The 24,560-nt window shown below is 43.0% G+C and overlaps 1 protein-coding gene across 1 annotated transcript in view; it reads left to right on the forward strand.

The window, feature by feature from the left end:
- Positions 1-452: 452 nt before the first annotated feature.
- PCSK6 (proprotein convertase subtilisin/kexin type 6) overlaps positions 453-24,560 on the forward strand; it is a 79,336-nt gene continuing 55,228 nt past the window's right edge. Inside the window, exons 1-2 of the mRNA XM_042475901.1 lie at positions 453-688; positions 19,526-19,630. Of these exons, the coding sequence (XP_042331835.1) occupies positions 503-688; positions 19,526-19,630 (291 nt within the window). The 5' untranslated portion in view covers positions 453-502. The remainder of the gene's footprint in view (positions 689-19,525; positions 19,631-24,560) is intronic.

The raw sequence follows: 24,560 nt of genomic DNA on the forward strand, positions 1-24,560 counted from the left end.
CTTCTCTCTCTCTCTCTCTCTATCATCTCTATCTTCTCTCTCTCTCTCTATCATCTCTCTCTCTCTTTCTATCTATTATCTCTCTATCAGTCTTCGCTCCCTTTCTTTCTATCATCTCTCTGATGTTTATCACACTATGCTCTTAAAGAGGCACTATTCCAGTGTGACTCCTCTCTCTCTATGTTCTCTCTTTCTATCTATCATCTCTCTCTCTCTCCAGACCGTCCTCCCTCGTCCTAAGAGACTTCATCCCTGCCTGCCTGCCTCCTTGTTGGGGAGGAGAGTCCTGGCTGCCTGGCTCCCTCCTTCTTCCCTTCTCTTCCCATCCGCGGGGTCCCTGCTGGGCTTGGAGACTCCCCCGTCCGGCCGAGGAAGGAAGGAGGGAAAGAAGGCAGGCCGGCCCCCGCCTCTCCGCCCTCCTCCTCCTCCTCCTCCTCCTCTGCCTTTGCCTGGCTGCCTCGCCTGGCCCCTGCTCCTCTTGCTGCTGCTGCTGCTGCTGGCCATGGCATCTCCTTCTCCTTCGGGGGCCATCCTCCTCCTCCTGCTGCTCTCCTCCTGCTTTCTGCTCCGGACGAAGGGCTCTCCCTCGGGGCCCCTTTATACCAACCATTGGGCCCTTCGAGTGGAAGGGGGCCCCGGGGAAGCCGACCGACTGGCCTCCGCTTACGGCTACCTCAACCTCGGACAGGTGAGCCAGCAGCAAGAAGAAGGAGAAGGAGAGGGAGGGCACACCTGGGCAGAGCAGCCAGCAGCCCCGGATCCAAGGGGGCTTCGGGGGGACTCTTGTGGGGTTAGCCTTCCTTTGCCCCTTTGGCGCTGGCAAGGGAGTCACACTCTCTCAGCCTCCTCCAGAAAGACCCCGGGGCTTGGCACCAGCTCCGCCGCTGAGGCTGCTTCTTTGGGGCAGAGAGGAGCCAGGGATCAGCCTCAGCCAGCGGCTTCCAGAGTCCGAGTCATTGCACTCTCTTTTAAACTGCCTTCCTTCCTTCCTTCTTTCCTTCCTTTTTTATTTCTTTCTTTCCTTCTTTTCATCCTTCCTTCCTTCTTTTCTTTCTTTTCTTCCTTTCCTCCTTCCTTCCTTCCCTCTATTCTTTCTTTCTCCCCCCTCCCTCTCTTTCTTCTTTTTTCCTCTCCTTCCTTTCTTCCTTCCTTCCTTCCTTCCTTCCTTCCTTCCCTCCTTCCTTCCTTCCTTCCTTCCTTATTTCTTCTCTCTCCTTGTGTGTATTAGCCAGTAGTGGTTTGAAGGTTAGACTAGGTCCCTAGAGACCAGGGTTCGAATCCTGGCTCTGCCATGGGAAGCCCCTGGGGGACCCTTGGGCAAGTCACACTCTCTCAGCCTCAGAGGATGGCAAGGGCACACACCTCTGAAGAAAACCTTGCCAAGAAAACCCTATCTATAGGGTCGCCAGAAGTCAGAAACGACTCGAAGGCGCCCAACTCCAAGGAGGAGGCAGAGTGGGACTTGTGTTTTCATATTAACATTTATCTCACTGTATTTTCATCTCTCTCTCTCTTTCTCTCTCTCAAGTTGAGTGTGGGAACAGGACCCTAGAGACCAGGGTTCAAGTCTTGGCTTGGCCATGGGAAGCCATTGGGGGGCCCTTGGGTGGGTCACACTCTCTCAGCCTCAGGGGACAGCAAAGACAACTCTGGTCAAGAAAAGCCCATGTAGAAGTTTTGCCTCGGAGACGCCAGAAGTCTGAAAAATGAGTTGAAGGCACACAACCGCAGCCAGGATTTCCTTGGCACATTTCTTCAGAGGAGCTTTGCTGTTGCCTTCCCCTGAGGCCGAGAGAGTGTGACTTGCCCAAGCTCACCCAGGAGGTTTCGTAGCTGAGCTGGGATTCAAACTCAGGTCTCCAGAGTCCTGTTCCCACACTCAAGCCCCTACTCCCCATCTTAGTTCTTTGTCACACTTATCATAGGGTTTTCTTGGCACGTTTCTTCAGTGGCAGAGGGTTTGCATCATTGGTTCCCAGCAGTTTTGCCTTTGAGGCTGAGAGAGTGTGTCTTGCCTAGGGTCACCCCACAGCTCTCTATTGCAGGGGATCTAAGACCTGGGAAAGTGACACACCGACTTGCTTTTCTTTTCTTCTTTTCCCAAAGATGCATTTCATTTGCTTTGCAACGAACTCTCCCCAAACAATGTCAGACTGAATACTTCTTTTTCTTTGGAGTTCTTTTGGGGGTGGGTCAGGGGGGTGTCTTGAAAAGCCAAATTGCAAGCCCCCCTCCAAAAAGAAAATAATCCAGAATCGCATCCTTCTCGTGCTAAAACACAGCAGCAACAGGTTGGAGAGAAGCAGAGCACCTTTGGATGAATGAGCCGCCTTGTCTGCCCTGGCATCTTGGGTCTCTGGGCCCCTGGCATCCCAAGGGCACACTGTGCCAGCTGCCAGTTTCCAAATAGCTCAGCCCCAGGGATGTCTTTTGCCAGGTGAGGCACACCTTTGGAGTCGGAGACGTGCAAAACGCGCTCCCTTTGCAGCAGAGCTTGGCCTTTGCAACTGCAGCCATGCTGTGGAAATAACCCGGTTTGACCCCGCTTTCAATATTATTATTATTATTATTATTATTATTATCATCATCATTATTTTCTTCATTTCTGGATGCATCTGAGGAAGTAGACCTAAGTCTACGAAAACTCATGCTGCCAACTTCTTTCTTTAGTCAGTCTCAAAGGTGCTACAAGGCCTCTCTCTACGTACTGATTCTACAGACTAACATGGCTATATGTTTGCATTCCACCTTCAAGCAGAAATGGCTTATGGCATTCTCCTTCATCTTTTCAAGGTATACTTTTAGTTTTGCTTGTGGTGTATGGCACAACTGTTGCCATTGCATTCAGTCATTTACAAGTAACATTAGCACAAAAACATGATGACGGATTCTGTATGGTGTGGTATGGGAGGAGGTGGTGACACTGTGGCCAAGTGACACCAAACCTAGTGACGACACTGTCTAGACTACAACTCCCAGAATCCCCATCCAGCGTGGGTGAGGATTTGGGAAGTTGTCTAAAAAGTTACTATTCCAAGCTCCCGCCATCACTTCTCCTTCAAGCCCCCCTTTTGCATGAATTTGGTGACTCTGGCTTTTCTACCACGTCACAACTTTTCTTTACTATCTGAAACATTGATCCCAATTGGTAATGTTAGTTGTTGTTGTGCGCCTCCGAGTCCCGTTTATGTCACCTCCTCCTCTTAATGCAAACTGGATTGTTTGTATAACGTTGATCCCCTTAGATAAATTCCAAAGTCCATACTGGGGCAATGGCATCATCGGGCTGAAACAAAACAGCATGGAAATCTCTATGCAAGCTTTTTAAACCATAGGTTTCCTCATCAGGTGAAAACAAAAAGAGATTGGAACAGGAGGGAGCAGCGGAGTGTGAATCTTGGGTCATATCCAGGGCATGTTGCAAAGTACAATAACATCCAAATTCCATAAATGCATTTATTAGACCAACCAAAATGCACAAAATGTGGATCTCAAAGGAAGCGCCTTTTGTGAAAGTATTATTTTTTTTTGTGGATTTTGGATATTATTGCACTAGTTGTGGGAAATGTCTACCTGTTGTATTGAGATGTTATGGGAAGAAAAGTCTGCAGACTGCCAAGTTAATGTCTTCAGGTTATTCCCTAACTGCACTTCAGGCTTGCTAGAAGCAAGAGCGATAAGAAAATAAAGGACATTTAAAAACAGATTCTCTCTTTTAGCTTCCCCCCCACCAAAAAAAAATGAGATCTGTTTCCGTCTAATACAAATGTTACACAGGACATCTGTATATTATAGTTTTTTTGTGGGTTTTGGGGACTATGTGGCCATGTTCTAGAAGAGTTTATTCCTGACGTTTCACTTGGATCTGTGCCTGGCATCTTCAGAGAATCTGTATATTTGTATATTTGTCAGGAAAAGCAAGTCAATAGGTATCTAATCTAGAATCACAGAGTTGAAAGAGGCTGCATGGGTCATCTACTCCAACCAGTTGCCATGCAGGAATACCTAAAGCATTACCAAAGATGGCCATCCAAGCTCTGTTTAAAGACCTCCAAAGAAGGGGACTCCATCACTCTCTGAGGCAGTCTGTTCTACTGTCAAACATCTCTTACACTCAAGAAGTCCTTCCTAATGTTCAGGTGGAATCTCTTTTCTTGTCATGTGAATCCATTGGTTCGTGTTCTGCTCTCTGGAACAAAAGAAAACAAGCCTGGTCTGCTTCTACGTCAGTGCTTCTCAGGTTATTTGGTGTGAGGGACCAGCAAATATTTTTCTCCAGTATCCCAAAGACCAGACCATACTTGTGCCCATTGGCTAACATTGTTTCTTTGTTCCTGGAAACCTACCAGCCAATGGCTCAGGGTTGGAGAGCACTGGTTGCTCTACATGAGATCCCTTCAATAATCTGAATATGCCTGACTATCCTCTCGCCTCTCAATCTTCTCCTCTGCAAACTAAACCTACCCAGCTCTCTAAGCCATTGGTTTCCAGACCTTTTACCATCTTGAGGCTACTCTATGTTCATTCCAGTCCAGTTATGTGTAGGCTAGCTCTTGGTTCCCTTCCAAACACATACTAGGTTGTCAATAGTCAATAGTCCAAGATCAAAGAGGCAACTTGAAATGTGGCCAAAGCTAAAAAGGTTCCACCTAAACATTAGGAAGAACTTCCTAACCACAAGAGCTGTTCGAAAGTGGAACATGGTCCCTCAGACGATGGTGGAGTCTCCTTCCTTGGAGGATTTAAAACAGAGGCTGGATGACCATCAGTTGAGGTTGCTCTGATGGTGTATTCCTGCATGGCATCGGATTGGACTGGATGGCCCTTGAGCTCTCTTCCAATTCTGTGATTGTATGAAATTCATCTTCAGTTCTGATTGCTTACAGATCTCTGTCTGCTCTTTTCTGTAAACTGTTGCTTTCTGGGTTCTCATCCCTCACTCTTCTCTAGATTTTGGGTCTCTTGACTTTGAGCTCCTGAGGTCAAGTCCTACCTCCAGAATTGCTCCGAAAGTCCCATTCCCTCTGCAACCTTCACCGAGTCATTCATTTTCAGCACCACCAACTCTTGCTTCATAGTCCCTTCTGAATGGTTGAGTTGAGGTGTGAAAACAGATGGATCCAAAAGATAATTAGCTAACTAAATCATGACAAGAAAAAGAATATTTCGGGCGGACTCTGGAGGGAACTGCCTGGTAGAAATGAATCAATATTTAATTTTTGCTCAGCAAAATGTGCCCTTATCAATTTCATGCCAATTGTAAAGCCGTTTATATATTTCTTCCCTGTCCTCAATATCTAAGATGAATTGATTTTTCTGTGGGTGGGTGTTTTTTTTTTTTTTGGTTTTTTTTTGGTGGAGGGAGTCAGGTGTGAAGGGTGGAGAAATGTTTGGGAAGGAGTGAGAAAACCTTGGATATGACTACAGAGCTGGAACATGAGAGCTAAGGGATTTCCCCTTTTTTATAACTTGTCAGTAGCTGAGGTTTGACGTGTTTGTGGATTTTAATAACATCTCAGTTGCAGATTGAAAAACAACTGCTTTGTGGATCATTTGGCATAGGTAGCAGTAGTTTGCAGGTTTTTTACTTTGCTTTTGTTTTGGCAGGCATTCAGAGTTGCAGTCTAAAGTGGTAAGCTTGAGACACCAAGAAAGGAAGAATATAGTCTATGGAATATAGTGATCACTATATGGAGTTGGGTTTATATCTTATGGGTCAGCGTGGTATAATGGTTTAGGTATTGGACCAGGACACTGGAGGATCAGGGATTGAATCTTAGCTTGGGCATGGAAACCCAGTAGGAGGCCTTGGGCAAGTCACACTCTCTCAGCCTCAAGAGATGACGATGGCAAACCTTGCCAAGAAAACCCAATGAAAGGATCGCCTTAAGTCAGAAACGACTTGAAGGCACACAACAAGAATTATGGACATATACTGTAGGGATGGGAATCATGCAGCCCTTCAAGTGGTGTTGGACTGCAACACCCAGCATAGGTCAACATTGCTTCTGCTGGCTAGGGTTTCTGGGACTTGCAGTCCAGCAACACCTGGAAGGTGGCATGATTCCCACCCCTAGTATAATAATAATAATAATAATAATAATAATAATAATAATAATAATAAAATTTTTATTTATATGCCGCCCTTCCTCCGATCAGGGCGGCTCACAATGAAACTGCTATTAAGTTTCTTTGCTTACTCTGCACATAGTTTGTGCTGCCCATTCCCTGCTACTATTGTCTCACGAAGGAGAATATCACACACGGCTTTTCAACCTAAGTTATAGTTGTAAAATAGCAACTTTGGCGATACTTGTCACATAAACAGCTTTCAACCCATAAGCTGTTGTGTCTCCCAAGTGTGGTCGGAGCATCTCTTTTCATTGATGGGGGAAACCCATCAATGAGCTGTCAATAGTGCAAGTGCTCAGTTGTGACAAAAAACGTATTAAATCACAATAGTGTAACTCTGGAGTTGCATTAAAAAGTACAAATGAAAATAAAATACCCGTCCCAAAAGGCACTCTGGGTAGAGCATAGTGCAGGGAGGCAGAGTTAAAGAAGAGTATGGAAGAGTGTATATATGTTTCCAATTTCTTTAATTGGTGTGATTGTGGTGAGAGAAGAGGGTTTGTGTAATAGTTCCCTTAGTGAACAGTATGGCTTTGCTGCCATCCGTCTTGTTAATTTCCTCCCCTATGGAACTTTGCCTTCCAATGAACCCAGGAAAGCCTCCAGAATGAACACAACAAGGCTACACTTGTGAATAGAAAGCGGGGGATCTTTAAAAACTGGAATAAAAATAAAAGATCAATGTGTTCCATCAAAGGCATAAGTAAGTTATTATGGTCTGGTCACATAAAATGGTTCCTCCATGAGCTTAAAGGAAGGTAGGTAGATGCAGGGGAAGCTGTGGTTAGCAAATGTATGCAAACTACAGACACAAGCAATCAAGTCGAATTTAAAGATAAGCTCTGTTTGTAATTCAGACCACAGTGTAGTGCTGGATAGTGTTTCCACATGTGGGGCTTTGTTAGAACAAAATTATCCATGACAGGAACCAGTAAAGAGAAAGGTGTTTTTAATCTAAATGGAATTTGTCTTTGCATCACGAATCTTGTCCCATTGTAGTAATGAACAAACGTTCTTGTGTTCTGCATAAGATCAACTGATCCTTTTCATTTGTTTGTGCAACTTTTAATGTGAGGGGTTGTCATTCTTATGGCCCCAAATTCCATGGAAGACAATCTGCTCTTGGCTTAAAACCCTTAAGCCTTATGGAACCTCCATATTTAGAAGCAGTGATCCTTAGAATAGCAGTTGTTTGGGGGATCTGAAACATGGGCTTGATATGGGCTTCCTGGAAATAGTGGTTGTGGAAAAAGATGGCGGAAGTGATCAACCTTGGACTGATCTGTTGCACATCTCTTTATATATTTATAACATTTACTTGTCACGTTGTACCTTGTAGTTGGCATGGCAGGATGCAGTTAAAGCTATGAAGTCCTTATAGCACAAATAAAAACGGCATAATTAAAGACTCTATCGAACAGTGGCTAAAAGCAAAAAAGACTAAATCAAGCATCACAAGAAAGCAGAAAATTGCCAGAGATAGAACTTCTTCAAAACGTGATACAACAGAAAAATAGAAGAGAATTAAAAAGACCTAAGAGAAAAAGAAAGTTCTTTTGGGGGGGCCAAAAAAGACAAGTAGGTGCCAGTCACCATGACGTTGCGCAAGGGGTTGAACAACCCACATCTTGTATTCAAGCAACTTTTCTTTGGAAGGTAGACTGATGTTGATAACCCCAATATCAAGGAGATGCTCTTAGTCATACCAATTACATGAAGTTTCTCTTAGTCATACCAATCATATGAAGGTTCTCCAGGGCACTTCCATATCTTAGGTTTTGTAAGTCATTTACATTTGAGTGAGATTGCCCGTCATCTGCATTTTAAAGTGCCCTCGTGATTGCTTCTTATCCTGATGGATGCTGACTCTAAGATGAGAGCACTATTGTCATCACTCTATAGATGAAGAGATTAATAAAGGCATGAGCGCCAGTGTAGTGCAATGGTTTGAGTGTTGGACTAGGACTGTCAGGGATCAGGATTCAGATCCCCACTCAGCCATGTGAACCCACTTGGGCAAATCACACTCTTTCAGCCTCAGAGGAAGCCAATGGCAAGCCCCTTCAACAAACTTGGTCAAGAAAACCCTGCAATAGAATTGCCTTAAGATCACCATTAGTCTGAAATGATTTAAAGGCATGCAACTTAAAGGCACAGGATCATAAATGCTGGGAAGCATACTGTGGTCTCTTCCTTTGGGGTACAGCTGGGTAGCACTATAGAAACCAAATCACTGTCTGGGTTGCTTCCATTCCTAGATTTAGGAGATGCTACAGGTTTGAATCTTGACAAATGACTGTCAGATAGAAATGACAAAGCTTCTGTCCACAGAAGAAAGTGCCTTCAGCAAGACATTTCCTTACTCTGCATTGCTGTCTTTTCTCACTGTCCATGGTGGGAAGAATATAGGGAAGACCTCCCAACTCCTAGACCATCCTTCTCCATTATGACTTCTCCTGAGCTTGGCCAGTCTGTGATGCATAACGTCTTTGGTCCAATTTCACTAAATAGTGATGAATGGCTCCTTCAGCTTCTGGCAGTTAACACTTAGGCGGATGGAACGGCCAGGCCCTTATTTCTATGGAAACAGAGTAATCTATATCCTTCGTATATACGAACGGGGGGCACTGCAAGGCAAAGAACACTTTCTCATTGTTTGGGACTTGCTTGCTGCAGACATATAAACATGTTGAGCCAAGCGTCACCAACCTAGGCTTTGGGACATCAAAGCAGGAATGTGCAAATCCAGGCTCAAAAAAGGAGCAAACTTGTGCATAAAATCCTAATTGGCACAAATTGGAAAGCCTAATTGCTCGAGCTTTTGCCATAGTCTGGCATTTGTTTGCTACTTTTAACAAATAACCAAATAACTGTGCTGCTGACTTGAGTGCTACTACTGTCCAGTCCTTGAAAAGAAACAGAAAGAGAAAGAGAAGGAAAAGAAGCAACTAGGTGGGAATTCAGAAAGGGGCACCTTCCCACTCTATGGAGTGGACTTGGTGCTGGGCTTGAGAGTATAGGAGATGTTGTTGGGGAAGCGGAAGCTTTCTCTTTAGTGCTTCCCAAACCAAGAGGTGGACCAATCCTCAAGAAGAAGCATCTGATGTCATCTAAAGCACTCTTCCAGATCTTGGGTTCCTCCAAATGGGCTGGACTACAATTCCCCCATCTTCCGCAAACACAGCCATTGGATGGGGATGATGAGGTTGTAGACTAATATGCCTAGAATCACAGAGTTGGAAGGGACAGCAAAGGCCATCCATTACAGTGATTCCCATTTGTTCTCCAGATGTTTTGGACTTGAGCTCCAGTAATTCCTGACAGTTAGCCAAACTACCTGAGACTTCTGGGAGCTGAAGTCCAAAATAGTTGGAGGACCAAAGTTTGGGAACCACTGATGTAGTCCAACCCATGTCATGCAAGAATTCAAACTTTAAAGCACTCTAGTGAGAAGGCCATCCTACCTCTGTTTAAAGACTTCCAAAGAAGGAAAGTCCACCACCCTTCAAGATAGTCTATTCCTCTAACAATAAAGAAGTTCTTCCTAATGTTTAGGTAGAATCTCTCTTTTGGGGGGGGAATTCGAATCCATTGGTTTATGTTCTGTCTCTGGAACAGCCGAAAACAAGCTTGCTACATCTTCTACAGGACATCTCTTCAGATATTTGAAGATAGCCAATATGTCATTTCTCAGTCTTCTCTTCTCCAGCTAAACATGATCATCTCCCTCATAGGGCTTGGTTTTCAGACCTTTGATCATCTTAGCTGGCCTCCTCCTGGACACATTCCAGTTTGCCAATATCATTCTTGTACTGTGTAGCTCAGAATTGCACATTGTATTCCAGCTAAAGTCTAACCAAAGCAGAACAGAGTGGCTTTACTACTTCCCTTGATCTGGACATTATGTTCCTGTTGAGACAGCTTGGGATTGCATTGAGGTTTTTCAGCTGCCACAGCGCATGGTTGACTCATGTTCACTTGTGCTCTAACACCCCTGGACCTTTTTCAATTGCACAGCTTGCAAGGGAAGTGTCACCTGTAATAGATGTCTATCACTCATTCCTGCCTCAATGTAGTACTTTATATTTATCCCCGTTGAAATCCTTACTGTTAATTTTGGTCCAACTCTCCAGTCTGTAAAGATTATTTTGAATTCTGATCCTGTCCTCTGGGGTGTTCAATACCCCCCCCCCCCCAAAAAAAAACTGGTGTTATTTGAACATTTGATAAGCTTTCATTCTATTCCTTCATCCAAGTGATTATAAAGATGTTAAACAATGCTGCCACCTTGGACAGAAACCCTGAGGCTTCTAGTCACTTCTCTCCTGGATGAAGAGCAGCCACTGGTGAGCACTGTCTAGATTTTCTTTGTCAACTGATAACAAATGCACCTAACATTAGCACAGTAGGCCACAATTCACCTGCAAGACTAGCAGGGGAGATCTTGTCAAAAAGGCTTACCGAAATCAAGGTATGCTGCATTCACAGTACGTCTGTGACTTCTCAAGCTTGTAACTCTGTCAAAAAAGATATAAGATTAGATTGGCACGACTTGTTTTTGAGAAACTCTTAGTAATCATAGGATTTCTTTCAAGTGTGCACAGACTGTTTCGTGATCTGCTCTAGAACCTGTCCTGGTTTTGACACCAAGTTGACTGGTTGACAGTTGCTTGGGTTCTCTTTTAAAAACTGCGTTACTTGGAACTTGGGAAAGTTCTTGGAAACACATCAAGAATTCCTCAGTGAGAAGATGAGTAATGGAAGACAGAGTACCCATTACTTTCAGTTAGAGATGTAACTCTGTCTCATTTTCTTATGAAAATTAGAAACCACTCTCCCTCTTTCTTCACCTGTGAGATAGAGTCCGTCTCAAGAGTTTTCATATTTATGAGACTGACTCTTTGTATAAATTGTGCAGCTAAACTAGAATAGCTGGAGCTTTGTTGCATAGACTTTTTAAAAATTAGACACTGTGGATGTGTTGTTTGCCTCTCTGTCTGATGAATCAGCTGCTGCTTTTGTATGTGCTGCGTATGTGGGCTTTGATTCACAAAGAGAAAAGACAGGAGTTTCTTTGGCGGTGACTTTTACACCAATTACAGAAGCCTCAACAAAGCAGAAGGCTTCCATTGTCTCTTTCTTGCACTGGAGGCAAGGAATCTTCCAGAAGGTTAGCAAATTCTCAACAGGCTATTTCTGTGTATTGAGACAGCCTGTTCTGGCAAAAGTAAGTTGGCGAGGCTTCTTATACTGTTAGCTTGCCCTGCAGTTGCAGGGGAGCGGTGATGTATTCAAAGAACCAATCTCACTTTGTACAAATCTCCCAGGGATTTGGCTGGGCAATTGGGTGACTTTCCTTAAATGTCCCTTCAGCTCTGAAGTATTCTGCACTGAGGTACTTTGATGGAGGAATGTTGAAATAACAAAGCATGGCAGGGGAATAATCCCTTCATTTCTTTTTACTTACCCAAGGAACATGCACAGTTCTCACCCATTCCCAATTTCATAGACTCCTAGAGTTGGAAGAGCCCCCAAGGGCCATCCAACCCAACAGCATTCTGCCATTCAGGGATACATAATCAAAGCACTCCCGACGGATGGTCATCCAGCCTCGGTTTAAAAACTTACAATATTTTGAAGTTTAAGAAGTGAGATAGGCTATGCTAAGAGGGGCAGTTGTCTCAAGGGGCATAACTTGAGGGGAAAACAATGGCTCAGTGGTAAGATCTATGTTTTGCATGCCAAAGATCCCAGGCTGAATCCTTGGCATCTCTAGGTCAGGCTGAGCAAGACCCTGGAGTGTTTGTGCCAGTCAGAGTCGTAAGTACTGGTCTAGAAAAACCAGTGGTGTAATTTGATAAATATATATCAAGGTCTTCAACAATGGCTGAATATGGAAAAGATTGAGGAAACCAAGGTTCAAAGTCTAAGTTTATCCTCTATATTGCACCAGCTGCCGGCTTGAACAATAAAAAGACACCTCACTTACTGAACTAGATGGGTTCCTGGGCATTCCTTCTTTAACAGAACATTTGGCAGTGGAGGTAGAAATAACATGGAAAGAGTAGGAATAGTTTCCTACCCTATAAAAATGTAGAGTACTTCAGCGTATTTTAGCAACCCACAATATGTGCTTGTGAAATGAAGCCGCTAGGTAGGTAAGGGTTGCATGAATAGACAAAAGCACTTTGGATCTTGTAGAAACTTGAAGGCTTCTTCCAAAATGCATCCAGGGAGGAGTTTTTCTTCCACCAGCCTCTGGCCAAACATATGGATCTATCTATCTATCTATCTATCTATCTATCTATCTATCCATCCATCCATCCATCCATCCATCAACAGCTATTTTGTCTGCCTTCCCCCCTTTTCTTCTGTTTTGCCATTCACACATATGCATTGTGTCTTGTCTGGTGGCTGAAATATTTACACGATTACCTAAAGTACTAAACCTGAAGTTGCTGTGCAAGAGCTGGGTGCCTGAGACTTCATCCACAATGGAGAGATTCTGGCGTTAGTCAGAAATGAGAGATTTTGGAGTTGATAGTTACCTTGCAGGGAGGCACACACAACAGAGCCGCATCCCAATCTTTTCCGGCTCAAACATTTTTGCATTGCTTACTGCAGGCATGCTGCTGCAACCTGACACAGAAAGTCTTGTGTTTCTCAGTCTTCCTTTGCTCTCCTCCCAATGCAGATGCTGCTGGGAAACTTCCATCTGGGTAGAGAAGAATGAAAAGAGGGGCAGGGCAGGTGTTCTTTTAAAAGACTGTAAAAAGCCGCTTCTTTGTCAGAGGCTTTGTTAACCGAGGTGTCCCTGTATTTTAAAGAGTGTGCAGCGTTTGGAAGGAGAAAGATGATTCCCAGACAAAGTTTGGAAGTAATTTGTGGTGTTAAACTGGAATAATTCCCAGGTATGTTTTCTTGGGCTGGCAGGGAATCGTCCTTGGAATATTTCCATGCCTGTAGGAAACCGTCTTTCCATAATTTAACTCTCTTTATGTTTTGGCCTCGAATCCCTTTGCCTTTCCTGCCCGAACAGCTGCTTGTTTTCCTATGCTGTTTTTGTTAGTGGTGCATTTCCAATCTTGCATTTAGATTTTAACAAATGACAAACACAGGGGAGCATGTATCTCTTCGTGGGTGGTGGAGAATCTGAGCGCTTGCTTTGCCGGGCTTGTTTATGAATTTAATTTATACTAAAAATGAAGACCCCCAGGGATTGCAGATTAGAACTAGATTTAGAGTTTAGAACTAAATGAACATAATAAAGACTGGAAAATGTAAACTCTTTACGGAGGGAGCGAGGGTAATACTGCAGAAATAAATCACTAACTGACACAGGGATTGGAGCCGGGAAGAGAGATGCGTTTGAAATGCAAAGATCTGGATTGCACTTCAGATGTGTGTGTGTGTCTATGTGTGTGTACACAAATTGAAATATCTACGTCTTGTATCATAAAAAGGACGAGAGCGCATAACTGCTGACAGGCAAAGGCGAGCGTAAATAGATATTTGACAAAATATTGCTAATTGAAATGCACGGATCTCCTATTACCTTATAAAGTATCGTGTTAAATTGGCGTAAGGCAGAAAGAAGGTATACCAATGACAGCCCAACAGAATTGACTGCACTGGCTTGGTCAGCAATGGATGGGACAGCCAAGTGTCCGTGATGCCATTAAACCTGGAAAATGCAAAAGAACAGCTGGAATCGTCTAGGAAGTCTAGGAAGAACTTTGAATTCATCCAACTGCCAAATTTGAGAGGGTGCTTTCAATGCAAGTCTTTAAGGTTGCAGCTTTGGCTGCAAATAATGACCTTTCCCAGTAAGGATAGGAAGGGAGGGAGGAAGATGCTTTATATATAGTCAGACGCTTACCTGATGCCAAGGATTGAACCAGGGAGCTTCTCCATGAGATTTTTAATTTGTCGAGGCACATGAAAACCTCATAGAACTACAAACCCCAGGATTCCATAGACTGGAGTGATGGCAGTCAAAGTGGAATCAATTGGGCTAGAGTTGTGTAGCATGAAAGAGATCAGAGTCAAAGGCTGCAGGACCAAGGAGAGCTCCTTAGGGGCTTCTGGTAATATGCTGACCAAGAGCCAAAGCAGATGTGACAACAGCCATCTATTGAGCCATTTTATGAATATAGTTTCAAAACTGTTTTCCAACAGGTTATATGCTTTCTAGATTCAGTAGCCTCAAGGCCTCCTGGGCAGGGACCCTCTCAATTTTGGCAGACCTGGTCAAAGTAACTTCAGAACAAGCTACTTGGTATTCTTGATGTTTGGTGGACTGCGATTCCCATCAGAAGAGTTGAACCATAAACTAAAGTTAGCATTTGATTTTACTCTTTTACTTAGTTCTAAAGTTATTGTACAATTCAATAGCAGGAGAGCTAGAACCTTGATGTTCATTTCATGAAAGCTATTGCAAGGAACCTTAACAATGGAAGGCGAAAATTTCTACAGTGTAAGGATGGAAATCGTATACAGTATATCTCTCTCTCCAGATATTGCTAAACTACACCTCCCATTAACCACAGCCAGTGGTGAGGGATATTGGGAGTTGTAGTCCAACATCATCTGGAGAGAGATCTTGCAGCACCTTTGAGACTAGTGGAAAGAAAGACGTTGACTGCATGAACTTTTGTAGACTTTGGTCTACTTCCCCAAAAGCATCTGAGGAAGTAGACTGAAGTCTACGAAAGCTTATGATGCCAACTTCTTTCTTTCAGTGAGTCTCAAAGGTGCTACAAGATCTCTCTACATACTGATTCTACAGACTAACATGGCTATATCTTTGAACATCTGGAGAGCCACATGAGTCCCACCCCTGCTGTAGCATCCCCTTGTTTTTCATGCGCTGTGAAATGTTAATATGTTGGAAATCCTGCTCATTGGGTTTTGTTGCTGTAAATGCCCTTTTGAATTGGGTTTTGGGGTTTATCCCTAACTGTTCCCATACTAGGGTCAGCAAAAATCTATATAGCTTAGCAGAAAGGTCATAGCATTGCCAGTGAAAAGGATCTTGTTGATGAAGACCTTGTAGAGACTGTCTGGAGCTCGGAAGAACTGCTCCCTGTTAGTATCGACGAGGCTGGCTAGATGAACGAATGGTTTGACCTGGCATAAGGCAACTGCATATGTTTTTTGTTTTTCTTAACACATTTTTGGGATTTAGGTTTTGAGTGCTCCCTATCCTCCATCCCTGCAGACTAAATATAGATGTTGTTTCTGAGCTTATTTATAGACTTTACTTCCTGAGGAGGCGAAGCCAAGTCTATGCAAGAATCAAACATGCTTCTGACACTATATAGTGACGGTTCTTGGCACCCATGAATTGTGTTTTGTCTGCCCTGGTGGCTGAAATATTTACACGACTGCTTAAAAGGAAAGCACGAAACCTGAAATGAAGGTGCAAGATCTGGGTGCCTGAAGCTGCATCCGCACTAGAGAAATAATCCGGTTCGACACCACTTGAACTGCCATGACTCAATGCTATGGGATCCTGGGGTTTATTGTTTACAGTGGCACCAGAGCTCTCCAAGAAGGCTAAATGTCTCACAGAAACTACAAATCCCAGAATTCTGAGCCATGGCAGTTAAAGTGGTGTCAAACTGGATTATTTCTCCAGTGGGGATGGAGCCTGAAATGCTGACGTTGGCTCATATTGGTGAAAGCCTGCAGCCTCTGTGGTGGAAATGCATTAGGTATTGGGCAGATGTTTCTTCTTTTCTGATTTAGAGGCATTGTAGGAAGATTAGGCTGCATTGCATAATTGGTTGGACTGATCAATTCAAAAACCATTTTTATAGACTAAAATTGCGGCAGGCTTTCAAAATGAATGTTACTTATTTTAATAGAAAAGGGGGGAAAAGAAACCCCCAAAGGTGGAGAAGACAAATTTCATTAGAATAATGGCAGTGGCGCTGGGTACTCCATCAGGAGGATGTCTAAATAAATACTTAAGATTATATTAAACATCACCAAAATATTTTTCTCTCTCAACGTAATTATGCAGATAAATGATTATTCATTCCAGAAAACGTGTGGTAGTCACCCAATAAATAATTTAAGGTCTTTTTTAATGATATCGGAACAAATCTGAAACTCATGCAAATGAGAAAACAAAACTTTAAAAAGATTAATAATCCAGTCCTATGTGTGTTTGCTCAGAAGTACCACTGAATTCATTGGCTCTTTTTCTGGAGTAGGTGTGCTTTGGATCGCATCCTAAACAAACATGAGAACTAAGGTTAGGGCTACATCTGCACTGCAGAAATAATGCAGCCTGACACTGCTTTTTCTGTCATGGCTCCAATGCATGGAATCCTGGGATTTGTAGTTTGTTGTTGCACCAGAGTTCTCTTATAGAGGATATTACACAAAGCTACAAATGCCATAGCATTGAGCCACGGCACTTAAAGTGGCGTCAAACTGGATTATTTCTGCAGTGCAGCTGCAGTTTATGAATTAAATGAGGTATGATGCTTTAGGCTAAAACATTTGAAGCCAAGCTAAGTTTGGAAAAGCTGGGGGTTTTGTTCAGCCAGCTTAGCTAGTGGGGGATTCTGGGAGCTGTAGTCCAAAATGTATTGTTCCAACCAAGGCGGAATAATTTAACACACCGACCAAAGTGTGTAGAGCAAAGTAAGCTGTCTGCCCAAATGTTACTGTTGCTAATAGCTGTCAAGTCAACTTTGCTTTATGGCAACCCTATGAATGAGAGACTACTACAGCTCTACTTAGGTCTTGCAAACTCAGAGCCATGGCTTCCTTTATTGACTTTCATTCGAGTCTGTCATCTCTTTTCATGGTTTTGTCCCTCTCCACTTTACCTGCAGAAACCCAAACAAGTTACCAGAGCAGGGTTAGAGGGTTTTCTCTCCTGCAAGCAGCAATACCTTTCTTGGGCCATCTCCAAAGCATAAAATACTTTATGCAAGCTTCCAAAGCTTCATTATTATGATTATCATTCATTTATATAGCGCCATCAATTTGCATGGCACTTTACAGGTACAACAACAGAAAACATTGGGTCATTCCGGAGAGGAACAAGCTCAAGTGTGTGCCTAACACATACGCAAAGTGGGAAGGAAGGAATAATAAAAATAAAACAGAAGCCAGCAGCTTCATTGGTTTCTTCATCAGGCAAAGATGTTACAAAATCATACAGGAGAAAAATAGTGGCGATGTTCGAGTCAAAGGCCTAAGATATTGTCAGTTAAAATGGTATTGAGGGATTTCAATACAGACAGAGGTCATTCCCCTTCATGGCCATGTCAGGGCTGCTAGACACAAAGAGCAATAAAACACAGGTAATGAAATTTCATCTCCATTAGCAACGGAAAAGTAACTTCTCTTGAGATCCAGCTGCCCCTGTCCTGTGCAAAGCTAACTGCACCTTTCTTAGCCAGAGAACACTGAATTTCTTAAGGAACCTCTATTACTGTTACATCTGGGAAAGCTTTTAGGTGATGTATAGGGAAAACTAGTCAATTTGTAGCTCCAAATTATAGCCCGGTTGAGTTTTTCCTTTGCTGGAGGTAGAAAACCCCAAACAGTTAGGTCCCAGTCCTTTGATTCCCTCTTTAGGATTACGCTATTGGGATATACATTTGATATCTTGAAATCCATTCAGGGCTAGCCATGTTGGCTCTGCAGCAAAATACAAAATCTCAAATCCACAAGTGGTGATAACTTTCTTGGGCCAGCTCCAAAGCATAATATAAATGTCTCTGTCATTACTCACCTTGCTCAGCCTCAGTGCAAAACATGTATGTGCATATGTGCCTTTCTTCTTCTTCAGAGACATAGCTGTGTTCGTGTGGAATATCAGCATGCAAAGAGATCTACTGAATTAACTGACTGTGAAGTGCTTTTACACATTGAATTCAATTTGCAGCACTTGAAGAAAGCTGAGAGCAAAGAGGGAAGGTGGGAAGAGGAGAATGAAACTGGGACATTTTACATGCAGCTGGAAAAAAGGGTGGCGGCAGCAAAATATTATTCAAAACTATCCGTGACCAACTGGGATAGTTGGAGAGTATGCTGAGAAAGTTAAGTCTGGTATCATTCCAAGAAATCGTTCTAATCTAACACTTTGAACAATTCTTCATCTAAAACTGGTATATGCTTGCTGCTTTTCAAAGTGTTTGGGCTCGAAATAAGCACATCAATACTATTCCTGTGGCGAAATAGGAATGGCTCTGGTGATGCAGCAACAGCTCCAAGTCTGTTTTATGGTCTGTGCACCTGCGAAAGGCAGATGGTTTCCAGAGGGTTTTGCTTCCAAGATTGTGTCTCCTATGGAACTCTAGGGGCTGTTTTGGATGAAGTGCCTTCTCTTGCGTTTGCCAGCAAGAGAGAGCTTTGGTAAGAAGGAAGGATAGGTCCGTGTCATATCATATGAATTCCTAAAGTGCAATTTTAATGTTCTTTTATGCTGGCTCTGGCAGTTTACAAGAGATTAAACCCCTTAGCACATTCATGCACATACTGTATGCCCTTTTTAACCAGAAGAGCAGACAGGTGGGATGGATGTGTCTTTTGTGTCCTACAGTGACTCAACCTTGCTTTCCTATAGCCTTGACTTGAATGTGGTTGCTGAAATTAACATTTGTATGACACAGCAGACAGGAGGCGGACATGTTATAAAACAGGCAGAGACAGGGGAAGATTTGGGGAAAGGCTTCAAAAAGGTTTGGTATTTTAGGGGTTTGGGTTGTTTTAGTGTAGAGCAGTGCTACTCAAAGAGGTGGTCCCTAGACTAGTGCCAGTCACCATGTCATTAGCATCCACTCCTTGGCAGCTACCAATGCTATGGAATTCTGGGAATGGTAGTTTTGTGAGACATTTAGTTTTCTCTCTCAGAGACCTGTAGTGCCACAACAAACTACCTGGATTCCATGGCACAGCCATGGCAGGTAAAGTGCTGTCAACTTGGATTATTTCAGCAGTGCAGATGCAGCCAGAAGTAGGGGCAGAACTCTGAATGTAGTTGTTCAGCGATTTGTATGCAGGAACAAAGAGAACTACTATAGTAATCCATGCAGGGAAATAAAAGATGACAGCAAAGAAGGAAGAACAAGAGACGTGTTCCACAAGATCTGAGAAATCAAAGGAAAATTTAAACCAAGAGTGAGGATGCTCTATGACTAGCAGGGGAACACTATAGCATCTAAGTCACTTTGTGTGTGCTTTAAAAAATCTTACCAATTATTGCTTAGCTCTTGTAAAGCATCCCATTAACATGACATGCTATTTCTGTAGTTTCTGTAAAATCTCTGGCACTGGTTCTAGTACACTACAGAGGAATATGCAACTGTCCCTTATTTGCCTTAGTTGGCACCGGTCCTGACGCTTTTCCTCATATCATTTGTTGCAGATTGGGAACCTAGAAGATTACTACCATTTTCATCACAGCAAGACCATTAAAAGGTCAACATTCAGCAGCAGAGGGCCACACAGTTTCCTAAGAATGGATCCAAAAGTAAGTCTGCTACTGGCATCATAGCTACCTTGCAAATGGTTCAGGTTCCAGAATGAAGAGACATTACAGTCGCATATTCAATCAATCAATCAATCAATCAATCACATATTCTGTCAAACAATTCTATGATTCTATGATTAATGTAGATGCAAATATGTACCTCTCTCTTCTCCATCTACATAGAAATCATACTCTACATCCCTGTGTTCTGTACTGAGAACTTGATGTGTTGGCCTTACTCCTGGCTAGGCAGGGTTGGGAGGTGCAAGTCCAAGTTGCCATCTAATTTAGAATGGTTACCAGCATCATTGCTTCATCTGTGGTGGCTGCTATAAAAATTAGCAGCAACTGCCCACTCATATCCTACTTTCCATATGCTAATAAAATGTTGGCCCTTCTGATGGATTAACTCACACCCTCTGACACTGCAGAGATGAAAAATGGGATTTGTGTGGCCAAGCAACATCAGAGTGTGGTCAAGATGGCAAAAGTTATTAATGAGTAAGACAAACTAAAGGAGGCTGCAGCAGTTTTCTTTGGCTTGAACCTACAGGGAGTCTGCAAGACATTGCATTCACCTCATGCTGAATTGCAAACTACTTTTGCCCTTTGAACTGCATTTGCAGCAATTGAGATAAGCTGAAACTAGAAGGGGAAGCAGAAGGAGGAACGAGAAACTGAGGAATTTAAAAGTCATCTGAAAACTTTGGATGACAGATGATGAATTGGGTTTGTTCCTTGCAAATGAGGATAGTTGAAGGATTTGTTCTTGCTGTAGAAAGGGAAAGAGGTGGTCTTTCCCACCTCTGCTGTAAATGATAAATATGATAAAATAATGCTTGTAAATATATAAGCATCGTTCTCAGAAAAGGTCAGGTTTTGGATTCATAATTCCAGGACCTAGGTCCTTTGACATAATATTATTGGGGTGTAAGAGATGAATGGCTGAGAACCTCACTGTTAAACTTTGGCTGAAACTGAGTAGCACACTTAAGACTAGATCCTTTTTTACCATACTTTCAAACCATACTAAATACAAAATTAAGGACCCGGTGCCAGTTTCTACCCATTTCCAGAAAACGATTGGCTAACAATTCCTCAGTGTTGAGTTTCAAAGCCTTAGGGAAGCTGGATAAACACTTGGCACGGCTAGGAGGACAAATCCATATCTGCAGCAGAAAGGCAGGTGCTTTAGTTTTCTTTGATTCAAGCCAAATAAATGTTCATTCATTCTGTTGGCATTTACCTAGCTGTGTGTGCTGTTTTAAGCACTGGCAAAAAAATAGCACTTGGTGTTAACTTGGACTCGTAATCCTTAAGTACATATCTCCCTTGCCTTGGCTGATTGCTTTGCTGTTTCACAGGTGTATGCAACATCTACATGAATATGCAAAAAATGATGAGAAAAGAAGGCTTTCTGTAAATAAGAATCCACACACACACCCCTTCTTTCTGTGCATGAGAGGGATAGTTTCCAACATTTCACTGATGCAAACTAGGATACATGTGGCCAAACAAAAACAGTGTGGTTGAGATGGCCAAAGTTATTTATGAGGAGGAACACAAGTGGGGAGAGGCTGCAGCAGTTTGCTTTTACCTAAGCCTTCTGGAAATGGCAAGGTTTGTCCTTTCTCTCCCCCTTGATGAATTAACTGAGAGCAGACTACGGGGCTGCGCATACAAGCCATAAAGGCCAGCCTGGGGGTGAAGTCGGGATGTGGCGTCCATATGACGCATGCCCCGACTCCGCCCCCAGGGCGATGTGACACTGGCACCACTCCACATGTCATGCAGCATCACGGCACTCCTCTGATGCTGCATCCACATGATGCAGTGCCAAAGACGCTGCTTAAAGCCGTGGCTATCATGCCTTTTCGAGGATGCAAAAAGGCAGCTCCTTTTTGTGCCCTAGAAAGGCCAGATTGGGGCCGTGGTGTCTGAAATAGTGGGACAGCAGTAGATTAATTGGGACAGTCCCTGCCACAGTTGAGAAGGGTATGGTATCCTGTTTCCCATAGTAGACAAACATGCTTTTGAGCAGCCCACAAACAGGATATGAGAGCAATGCATGGCCTCGAGCAACCTTTGTGGAGAAGCACATTGCTTCTGATACTAGAGGTAAGTGACAGTGCTTTGGAAACATCTCCCTATGGAAAGACTAGGAGTGACACAGTCCTGCTTCCAGTTTCCTTCCAAACCTCCCAAGGAGAGAAAACACTGCACAAACAGCCTGCTTCTCTTTGTGTGGAGTTGTAGTATAAGGGGATCAAACTGATTAATCTGTTTGCAAGTGTGATGCATCCTCCATGCTGGCAAATCATAACATCCCAAAGGATGCTTCTCATTAACATTACATCATGAATGAGGCCATTACATTTTAATGGCTAGAAAATGATGCTTTATTTAAGTTTCCAATATTGACTTGGCTCGGTGTTTTTGCACTCTTGCCTCAAGTGAACTGAATCACTCTGCTGGTTGGTACATGTCCTGGCCTGTGTGTTGTAACATGTAGGTGGTGTTAGAAGTTGCCCTACAATCAGCATTCAGGTTAGTAGCATAGAATTACCCAAAGCTTCCATTCTCTTGGACATGATTTCAGGCTCCTTCTTGAAGCAGACAAATGCTTAAGAGACCAAAGTATTATTCAGCTGTGACTGACAAAGTGAGTTGCTCCATCCTTGCTTTCTTCATGTGGAAAGTGGTAAGTCTGAAGAGGAGACATTTTCACATCAAGGCTGTCCATGCAAGCAAGAACATGAGAAAATCAGAGTTCTGGCTCATATGTTGACTCTGCCCATGAACAGCCTCTTCAGACTTGTTGCTTTCCATGTGAAGAAAGTAAAGATGGGGGATAAGGCTAGGTGCTCTCTTCTCCATGCATTGATTCAAGCCAAATAAACAACACCTGAACAGGACCAGAGTTTGTAAGTAGGCCCAAGCAAGATGGAGAGTGACTGATTTGCTGGAGCCATTCAGTCTGAGCAGCAGGCAAGACCAATCCCCAAAGTGTGGGACTCATTTCTGAGAAGGGAACAGCAAATGCATTAGGCAATGGACTTCATGCTCATCTGATGTGCAGCAGGGACAGGATTCCAAGCAGACCTCAATCCCTGCCTCAAGTCCATTGGTTAACACACTTGCTATTATCTCCACGAAATGAACTCCAGTTCCTTTTTTTGCTGTTAATAGTTTCTTCCTTGACTTGAGACTTGAAAGTATCTTGCAAGGACTTGAGACTTAACTTGAGACTTGAAGCTAGGCACTTGAGACTTGACATGGAAAGTATCATGCAAGGACTTGAGATGACTTTATACTTGATGCTAGGGACTTGAGACTTAACTTGAGACTTGTCTTGAAAGTATCTTGCAAGGACTTGAGACTGTCACTTGATGCTAGGGACTTGAGACTTGATTTGAGACTTGGACTAAAAGACACAAATACATCACTATTGCACAGCATGAAAGGGCCTCAGGAAGGCACAATAGTACTACAGAATGTACCACTAGGTTGATTCTCTTTGACTTTTCTGGATCAGGCTTGTTTGCTAGGCCTGACTAGCTAGGCTGCTGGGATGCTGATGCTAATGCATTTTAGCATGATATTGGCTGCTGTTGCCCTGCTTCACCTTCACCTATCTCAGTTCCCACTTTGTCTTCTAGCTTGACAGGAGCTGTACAATGATAGGAAAAGACACAGATGAGTATGTCAGCAGGAAAAACCTATACTCCTTTTTTAGGATCCTCACCAAAAGCCACATGTGAACACATCTCCTGGTTTTAAACACAACAATAAAATCATAGGGTTTTTTTTGTTTTGTTTTGTTTTGTTTTTTGAAATACATTCTTTAAGTTTCTGAGGCTTGAAGGAAAATCTATGTGCTAGTCCCCTAATACAATAGCTCAAGAGTTGGGTGAGCGCATTAAATCTCTGATGCATCTTGTTTCTCAGCAATCACAACATATACATCTTTTGAAAAGGTCATATCTGGTCTTCTTCACCCTGGGACTGCTACTTATTATTACCGAAATGTTTGACTAATCCTCATATAGGAAAGACCTCCCTTGCTGAGATTCCACTAAAGGCTCTTTGAATTCCCCCAGGGACCCTTCCTACCTTGGAGTTTAATCCCAGATTTGATGGTTGTTGTTGTTTTTCCCTGAAGAAACTGTCTTTGTAGAAGCCCGGAAAGAGAAAACAGAAACAAAATTAATTTCCCTTCCCTCCCCTGCACTTGTGTGGCGAGGTTTGCATCTTTGCAGTGGAATTGTTGTAATCCTGTTCTGTTTATAATGAATAAACATTTTTTTAGCCTCATACTTTCAGTGCGCCACATGCTTATAATCTGATTTATCATTAATGCTCTGCAAAGGGGTCTGTACAGCTGTAGGACATCTGCTCCATTAAAGCTATTCAATGGCGAGGGATGCATTCTGGAATTTTTATCTTGATTTTCATTATCAAAACTCACTCAAGCCCTTTTAAGCAAAGAAATAAATAAAAATCTGGCAGTGTTTGTTTGCAATAGATTTTTTGGCATTAAGTGGACTAATAATTAAGTTGCTTTTCCTTTGTTCCAGAGTTTGTTCAGATTTTAAAAGGGAGAGCCATCTGAAAAGGGGGGAAAACAGGACAAGTCTGGCCATTACTTAGAAAAATGATATTCACGGAGTGGGGAGTTATTCATATTTCACCAGATAAGCAGTCGATGTCTGCCAGCATTATTCTGGGGTGAATTGAGGCTCCTTAGGCTATAATGCTAGACTCACTTATCTGGGAACAATTCTCAATTAACTCAGTGGTATTTATTGCATAGAAATGATAAGATTACACGGCTGATAAAACGGAGAGGTATTTGCTCCTTAGGATAAGAACAGCAATCAGGAGGAAAAGGGACTTTACTGTGGTTGCCTCTAGCATTCCTTTCCTTGGG

Source organism: Sceloporus undulatus, chromosome 6, assembly GCF_019175285.1.
Source record: "Sceloporus undulatus isolate JIND9_A2432 ecotype Alabama chromosome 6, SceUnd_v1.1, whole genome shotgun sequence".
Classification (NCBI taxonomy): Eukaryota; Metazoa; Chordata; class Lepidosauria; order Squamata; family Phrynosomatidae; genus Sceloporus; species Sceloporus undulatus.